At 44.3% G+C, this 8,966-nt stretch overlaps 1 protein-coding gene across 1 annotated transcript; it reads left to right on the plus strand.

Moving 5' to 3' along the window:
• Nucleotides 1–6,418: 6,418 nt before the first annotated feature.
• Nucleotides 6,419–7,977, plus strand: LOC110153463 (transmembrane protein 200C-like). Its single transcript, XM_020917362.2, is given in 2 exon segments — nt 6,419–6,703; nt 6,706–7,977. Coding segments are annotated over 2 exon segments (1,557 nt in total).
• The last annotated feature ends 989 nt before the right edge of the window (nt 7,978–8,966 follow it).

Raw genomic sequence — 8,966 nt, forward strand, 5'->3', positions numbered from 1 at the left:
CTCTCTCTCTTTTTTTTTTCATCCTCTCTTCTCTGCTTTCACCCCATCCCCATCTCTCGCTCTCTCTTCGTCTGTCTCTCTGCTCTCTCCTCCATTCCTCTTTCTCTCTCTCTTCGTTACTGGATATCTCTCACTCTCATGTATATCCTCGCTCTCACTCGCTCTCCTCTTTCCTCAGCCTCTCTTCTTTTCTCTTTTCGATCTCTCTGTCTGTCTGTTCCCTCCCTCTCCTCCTCCTCTCCTCTACGGTCCCTCTCTTCTTTTCTTTGCCTGTCTCTCTCTCCCTTTCCGCCGCCTTTCCTCTCCCTCTGTTCTTTTGTCTTTTCTGTTTCGCGCTCTCTCTCTCTCCTTTCCTCTCCTCCTCCTTTCTTCATCTTTTCCTTTTTCCTCTCTCGCGCTCTCTCTCTCTCTCTCTCTTTCTGTGTCTTTTGTTCTCTCTCTCTCCTCTCTTCTTGTCTCTTTTCTCTCTGTCTCTCTCCCTCTCCTCCTCCTACTCCTCCACCTCTCCTCTCCCTCTCTTCTATTCTTCTCTCTCTCTTTGTCTCTCCCTCACCTCCTCTTCTCTTCTCCCTCTCTTATTTCTCTTCTCTCTTTGTTTCTCTCTCTCTCTTTCCCTCTCCTCCCCTCTAACGCTCTTCTTTCCTCTTCTCTCTCTGTTTCTCTCTTTCCGTTTCTCTCTCTCCTTTCCTCTCCTCCTCTCCTCTCCATCTTTTTTCTCCTCTCTGTCACTGTGGCTCTCTCTCTCTGTCTCTCTCTCTCTCTCTCTCCTCCCTCTCCTCCTCCTTTTCTCTCCCATTCTTCTTTTCTCTTCTCTCTGTTTCTCTCTCTCCCTCCCTCTCCTCCTCTTCCTCTCTTCTTTTCTCTTCTCTCTCTGTTTCTCTCTCCTCCTCCCCTCCATCTTTTCTTTTCTCCTCTCTCTCTGGCTCTTCTCTCTCTCTTCTCCTCTCCTTCTCTTCTTTTCTTCTTTCTCTCTTTATCTGCCTCTTCTCCTCTTCTCCTCTCTCTTCTCCCTCTCTTCTTTTCTCTTCTCTCTCTGTTTCTCTCCCTCCTCCTCCTCTCCTCTCTTCTTTTATTCTCTCTTTGTCTGTCTCTCTCTCTCTACCTCTCCCCCTCCATCTTTTCTTTTCTCCTTTCTCTCACTTTGTCTCTGTCTCTCCGTCTCCCTCCTCTTCTCCTCTCTTCTTTTCTTTTCTCTCTCTGTCTCTCTCATTCTCTCTCCTCTCCCTCTCTTCTTTTTCTTATTTCTTATTTCTTTTCTCCCCCTTTCCTCTTCTCCTCTTACTCTTCTCCCTTTCTTCTTTTCTTTACTGTCTGTCTCTCTCCCTCCCTCTCCTCCTCCTCCCCTCTATTGTTCCCTGGAAACAGAACGGGGAGCTGCATTAAAAATGTATATTTATGGTTTTATGAGCCTCAATAGGTTTTGTACAGCGCTGTAATGGAGCGCATAAGGACACTCACAGAAGCAGATGATGTGAGAGTTTTTAAAAGGGTCAAAATCCTGGATCGGTCCGTGTAACAGCTCTGATTTACACCGAGTTTGAGAGGCAGGTCAGCACAATCCACTATGAGCACAAAATAAAAGAGCAGCAGATCACACACAGTTACACAATAGTTCTGAATTAAAATATTCTCCTTCAAGTTTAGATGGAAATAATAATTCTGAATTGAGGTTTACATGGAAAACACGTTAAATCGGCTTTATTTAATTCCGCTCAACGTCTGTGGGTCGGGAGGGGTTCTGATTGGACAGGGACACGAACGTATTTACGTCAATTGGAAGAAAACACACATTTCAGCTGCTACCTGCTTTTTTGTCATCTCGGTTTGTCGTTATGTTACAACCCAGTGCTAGGGACTAGGGATGGGCATGATTAGTCGATTAATCGATAATTGATCATTAAGAATTTCATCGATTACGTTCATTTTAATCGACAAACCGAATGTAGGTTGCTGTGCGTAGCGTAGAGCGACCAAACAGGGTCAGTACGTGTGTGTCTCTGCACTCAGAAGGAGCGAGACACAAACAGTCGGTCAGTCTGCAGCGTACTGAAGTGCAAATATGAATGATGTGCAACGATGACTTGTACAATAAAGTCTACGCTTTCCGTTCTGGACAAGTGTGAGTCCATGTGCACAGTGAACAAAGCAGCACATATGTTTCTGTGTCCAGTGGGAAGAAGTTTTGCCAGGTGAGAGTAGCGCAATGTCGATGACGAGTCCCCACCTCCCTCCTCCCGTACGGTGTCCTGGTTTTGACAAACGCAAATATGGTCACACTAACCTGTATTCAGCTGAAGTCATGTCTTTTAATCCACACAGAAAATTGACCGCATCAGCGACACAAGAGCTGTAGTTTTATCTTCGCTTAGTTTATGCAAATTAGCGATGCGGTTTTAAGTTTCGTTTCTGTGAGAGTTGCGCAAAACTGAATTAAACACATTATAATGTCAAACGGATTGATGTGGCTTCTAGAGTCGTTACGGTTTATATGTCGTAAAGTTGAATTTATTTATGCAGATTAGTAGTGCAGATAGTAATAATAATGATGATAATTTTAATATAAAAAAGTTAATGATTAATCGATAATCGATCGTTAATTCTTCCGACGATCGATTAAGAAAATTTCACCGAATGCCCATCCCTAGTAGGGACAAAGGAAAGTAACACAAACCAGATATGATGTAAAGTAAACAGGTTTTATAAAGTGGTGTAGGTAAGTACAATAACAAAAAATAAATAAACGTTTCACTTTTGATAATTCAGAATTCCACAAAGTTACTAAACCACTCATAAACTAAGGTATTTAACAGCAACAAAAAGGAACGAGACGTCAATCCTCCAACCACAGCACAAGGGGTGTCGGAGCCCACAGCATCGGAACCACGGCCCAACAGTCAGACATCAGGCACCACACAGGACATGCAAATACGGAAGATACACGCGGTAATACAAACGGGGAGCGCCAGGCGATGCGGAGCCGGAGACAGGCCGCGAGCCGTAACACGTTACGCCGCGGACACAAACATGATCCAAACTTTTTCCGCAGTCGTTCCGATGATAATTGCGCAGCAGCTCGAGAATTCTCTCATCTCACCTTACGTCTGTCGGCTGAGGAGGAGAAGGGAAGCGTGTCGGAGAAGGGAGGAAGAAGACAAACTGAGTCAACAACTGCTCTACCTCAGCCCACTCCCGCATCCCTCTCGCAAATCCAAAGAGCAGAGGATGAAAGTCCGAAGCAAAGCAGGGACTGGTGGAGCCGGTTAGTTCGGATCGCGTCAGAAGAGCAACCCAACGAGCATGAACTGAACGACCGGAATTATTTTTAAGAAGAATAAACGTTTACATGATGCAGGAATAAATTAATTTGGCTTTAAAATTGGAATAAACCACCCACTTACGTCGGAATTAAGTTTAATTCTGAATAATTTTCATTAGGAATTAAGTGTTTACATGGTCTTTTTAAAGCGGAATTATTTTTTGTTCAGAATTAAATTATTTTTATTCCGAATTAAAGCTCTCGTTTAAACGTGCCAAATGAAATACATATTAAAACGAGCCTTTTAATTGTCACGATACTAAAATTTCAAACTTGATTTCAATAATAAGACTTCTCCCCCCTCTCTCTCTTTGCTTGTCTCTCTACTGTTTATCTTCCTTTCTCTTTTCTCTATCCTCTTTTCACCATTACTCTGTTCTCACTCTCCCCTCTTTTTCTTGCTCTCTCGTTATTGTCCTCTCTTCTGTCTTCACTCCATCCCCATCTTCTCTCTTTTCCTGTCTCTTATTATTGTATCTTATCCTCTACCCTCTCTTTTCCATTCCTCTTTTCTCACTCTTTTTCTTCTCTGACCTCACCCCCTTCTCTCTCTTTTTGTCTCTCTACCATTTATATTCCTTCTCTCTCCACTCTATCCTCTCCTCACCATTCCTCTTTTCTCACTCTCCTCTTTTTCTCTCTCTCTCACTCGTGTCTCTCTCCATCTCTCTCCTTTACTGACGCCCTCTCATAGCTCTTTTTCTTTTCTCTCATCCTTTCTTCTCTGCTACCACCCCCATCCTCACCCTCTCTCTCTTTCTCTTCCCTCACTCACACCCTTCGTTAGCCCCTCTCTCTACCATTTTCTCTATTTCTCTTGCTCTCTCTTGTCCTCTTTTCTCTGCCCTCCCCCCATCGTCTGTCCTCTGAATGTGACTCTTTTAATATCGATACTTGATCATTTCGATATCAGCTTTAGTATCGATTTTTCATTTTCCACTCAGCTCTGATGTTTTGTTTTTGTGGGTTTAGTTGGGTCTTTGTTGACTGCAGTCGTGGTTCAGCTCATTTCCTGTGCAGGGCAAATGTGCGTCCTTGTTGTGAGATTGTAAATGGAATTTCGTGACTCCAAGGATTCTGGGAAGGGTGGGCGGAGAACAAATAGTAAATCAGTGGAGTTATTACATTACATAAGAGAATACACAGAATAGACACAGAAACTAATCACATTTTTTTAATATGAAGAAATATCACAGTTGAATTTTATTTACATTTTTTTACTAAAAGATTGAAACCATGTCCAAATACTAAACAAAGATTTTTTTAGATGATCATTTTTCTAATATGTGACCAAGAAAATCACATAACTTTTATCTGACATGATGAAAAATATTGTACACTTAGACTTGTTTTTGTAGCGAATAGATAAAGTAGAATAGAAATTATGTTTTTTTTTAAGTTTTATGATAATCACCAAATAATCTTGACATTAATTTAGCTACCTGTTACTATATCTTTTTTTATTTTTTGCTGAACAAACTCCAGTGTGGAAATTGCCAATTGCAGCAAACTTTGTGTACTTGGGTTTTTAAAAGTTTTTTAGTTTAGTTTAGTTTAGTTTGTTTGTTTTTCGTGTATTTTATTTAATTCCTGAACAGTGCTAAAGTATCTTCCAACCACAAGCCCCAAAACAAGCCCATACAATAAAACTGGAAGTAAAGAATCGACAGACTTTTAATAACGACATAAAAATTGCAGTAGTTTCATGTTTGCGTTATTAAAATACTAAAATTTCAAACTCGATTTTGATACTAATGAATACACTTGATACTTAATACAGATTCTGATACCTGGTGATTAAAAAAAAAAAAAAAAAACACTCTTTGTTAGACTACACAATGTAATTTTCCACTTTAAATTGTAGTACTTTCTTCTTACTTTGTATTATGATGTGCAGTATTGATATCTGCTCAAATGAGAGTCTAGTTTCGATTCTAGTTTTAGTTTTGATTAGTAGGGATGTAACGATATCTAAATCTCTCGGTACGATATTTTCATGATGTAATATTTTGTGGAGACTAACAAAACTGTGAATATGTTACTTTTTTCCTGTTAAAATGCCTTGATAAGACTTTGGTTCTGTCATAATCCAAACAATTAAGACTTAAAAATGCTTGTAACAGTTATTTCTTCATGTATTTGGCACTGAAATCGAGCAATGGATCATGGTCTGTGTAGTTCCCTCTGTACTTGTACCTATGTTGCTGCACTATAACTTAAGAAACTTGGTATTCGATCGGTCCACGATATTATTGTGAGAGTTCTGACGATACGATATCACGATATTTTGGTTATTGTTACATCACTATACGAGAAAACACGATGCGGTCATGTCAAAAGCGTCAACAAGTCAACATCAACATCGTCAACAGTTATCGGCGAGATTTAACTTTTCAAAATAATGTTTTTGATCCTCAACATTCAGTGACTTAGAGTAAGATGATGAAGTCATGTCAAAACAATTAAATGCAAAACCTACTTCAAAATAAGACGAGTTTTCTCATGACAGACAAACGCAACGCAACTGTCAACACAAATGAACGACCCCACTGACTTTTTGCCAAAGAGCCACTGCGCATGTGCGGAAAAGCCGAATGTAAACAAAAACAATGTATTCTCGTATTGATTAGTATTTGATTTCCAATAAAAATAAACTCCTCAGGCTCATTAAAAATGCTTTTTCTAGTGGAGTAGAAAGTACAAATACCTCTCAAATGTAAAGTGAAGTAAAAGTAAAACGTATCCACTTTAAAATGTACTTAAGTGAAGTACAGATACCTAAAATCTGTACTTAAATACAGTACTTTACTACTTCTACTTCGTCATGTCCCACTACTGCTTTGAACAATTATTCTAAGTTCTGAGTCTTTAGTATCCCACTGTAAATACATTGAAGTGCATAATAATTTACAGTACAGATGGCCTTAAATGTTCAGTAAATCCGGATTAAGTTCAGTCGTCCTCAGAAATCCCTCTCTATATGTTGCCGCATTTTGCTTTTACAGCTAAAAGCTTGAATCTTCTTAACAATAAGTCTAACATTATTTCTTCTCTTTCTCTTTTCTTTCAGACTGAGTGAGATCCTGCCTTCCACCTGCCACCATGATCGCCACCGGTGGTCTGCTGCGTATGAACCGGCGCCAGGACTCCCTACGCGCCAAAAACCGCGCCGAGAACAAGCGAAAACGGAAAGCCAAGAAGAAGAAAAAGAATGACGTCGTTGTAGTGAAAGGGAAACTCAACCTGTGCTCGCCCGCTGGTCTCGTAGCAGCTGTGGGCATACTCGTTTTGCTCGTCGGCGTCTCGATGGCCGTCTTGGGGTACTGGCCGAGTCAAAATCAACACGAATACCAGGAAAGACGGCGTACGGGGGCTTTCTATCGGAGCTACGCAAAAATCACGCCACTTCTGCTAACGTCAGTAGCGAGAAATCGGCGCTGGATCACGTGTTTAACGCTAGCCATGCCAACAGCGACAACAGTAGCGTCCAAGAGCCTGCGCCGCACTGTGGATTCCTTTGTGATTTCCTGGACAGCTACTTATACTCCGACAATCTTAAAGTGTTTGGACCGCTGGTAATGGGAATCGGGATTTTTCTGTTTATCTGTGCCAACGCTGTCCTCCATGAAAACCGAGACAAGAAAACCAAAATCATCAACTTAAGGGATATCTATTCGACCGTGATAGACTTGCATAGTATTCGCGCAAAGGAGTATTCGCCTTTGAACGGTTTGGTGAACTATACGCAAGCGAGAAGCGCCGAAGGGCCTTCAGGTTCGCACCCTCCGAGCGGAAAACTGACCCGAAGTTCTTGGCCATCCACCGGGCTTGGCGAACTCGGTAGCGATGACGTTTTTCGGCGCCCTTCGCTCGTTGAAAGACCTCGAAGTTGGTCAAGAGATGTGCAAACTTTCACCGATACCGTTTATAGCATCTACAAAGACTACAGCAATAGCGCGGAGCAAACGCCACAGCCTAAACCTTGGGACCCCACTTCTATCGTGACATCGTCCGTCAACGCGTTCACGTTACCGGTGATCAAACTCAACAACTGCGAAGTGGAGGAGTCGGAGAAGCTGGCGGCGGCGGACCGGAGGCGCTCTCAGGAGGAGGTCGTCATCGAAACCGCCATCGAATCTCAAAGCAACGAGGAAGACATCGACATGAGCCAAACGGAAGAGACGCAGCTGACCGATTTTGACACGTCGTCGGAGAATCCAAACCACAAGGAGGACGAAGAGGAGGTTTCGGTGGCTGTGGTAGTGACGTCGGATCAGCAGCAGGGGGCGGCGCACGAGAGCAGGACCCAGCTGTTTCCGTCGTCTCCTGTAAAGGTGACTACAGGATCGAGGTTATCCCTGAACTCTCTTTCGGGGGAGAGGGAGCCCAGGTTGGTGCGGAGATGTAGTCTGTCCGTATCCGCCAGTCGGCAAAGCGAAAGGGCGCGGCGCTTCAGCTGCCCCAAACTGGAGCGTTCAAACAGTAAGGGCTATATTAAACTGGCGGACCTGGGGGGAGAGTCTTTCGAAGCCCCCGACACAGAGACCTCTTTGGCGGGGGGCGAGGGAGACGTTACCGCGGATACCAAGGTGGACATAGAAGCTCAGGGAGAGGAGGAAGACAAGACGAACGCTGCCGGGACGTCCTCGGCAGAAATCTAGATCAGTGGTTCTCAGACAACTTAAAAACATCTGAATCTAAAATGAACTTAAAGGCGCGTTATGTAACTTTTTGGTTGGGGGTTCGTCGCCTGCTTGTTTCTTTTAGTATGCCATTGCTCTGCCTGGAATGTTCCACAGTATGACATTAAACAGACCTACCTTACATTTATTTAATTACAGGTAGTTTTATATTTCTTTAGCGCTCAAAAATACCTAGAAAAACAAATATTATGACTGATGAAGGTCATTTGTTTCATCAGATTTTGAATTTGAAATACTTGCTTTCTGGTTCTGTTGGAGTGGGGGGTGGTCCTGGATAGTAGTGGGGGGGGGGGTGGTCTGAGCTCTGCTGGTTCTGGAGGAGCAGGGGGGTGGTCCGGGCTCTGGTTCTGGTTCTGAGGACCAGGGGTAGTCGGGCTTTGGTTCTGGAGGAGTGGGGGGGTGGTCCAGGTTCTGGTTCTGGAGGAGTAGGGGGTGGTCCTGGATAGGAGTGGGGGTGGGGGTCCGGGCTCTGGTTCTGAGGATGGGGGGGTCCGGGGGTTCTGGTTCTGGAGGGGGGGGTGGTCGGGCTCTGGTTCTGGAGGAGTAGGGGGTGGTCCGGGCTCTGGTTCTGGTTCTGGGAGGTAGGGTGGTCGGGTCTGTTCTGGAGGAGTGGGGGGGGTGGTCCGGGCTCTGGTTCTTGAGGAATAGGGGGTGGTCCTGGTAGGAGCGGGGGTGGTCCGGGCTCTGGTTCTGGAGGAGTAGGGGGTGGTCCTGGATAGGAGTGGGGGTGGTCGGGCTCTGGTTCTGGAGGAGTAGGGGGTGGTCCTGGATAGGAGGGGGGTGGTCCGGGCTCTGGTTCTGGAGGAGTAGGGGGTGGTCCTGGATAGGAGTGGGGGGTGGTCCGGGCTCTGGTTCTTGAGGAGTAGGGGTGGTCCTGGATAGGAGGGGGGTGGTCCGGGCTCTGGTTCTGAGGAGTAGGGGTGGTCCTGGATAGGAGGGGGTGGTCC

The sequence above is a fragment of the Boleophthalmus pectinirostris genome, unplaced genomic scaffold (assembly GCF_026225935.1).
Source record: "Boleophthalmus pectinirostris isolate CB_2022bp ecotype Guang Dong unplaced genomic scaffold, ASM2622593v1 HiC_scaffold_16, whole genome shotgun sequence".
Taxonomy (NCBI): Eukaryota; Metazoa; Chordata; class Actinopteri; order Gobiiformes; family Gobiidae; genus Boleophthalmus; species Boleophthalmus pectinirostris.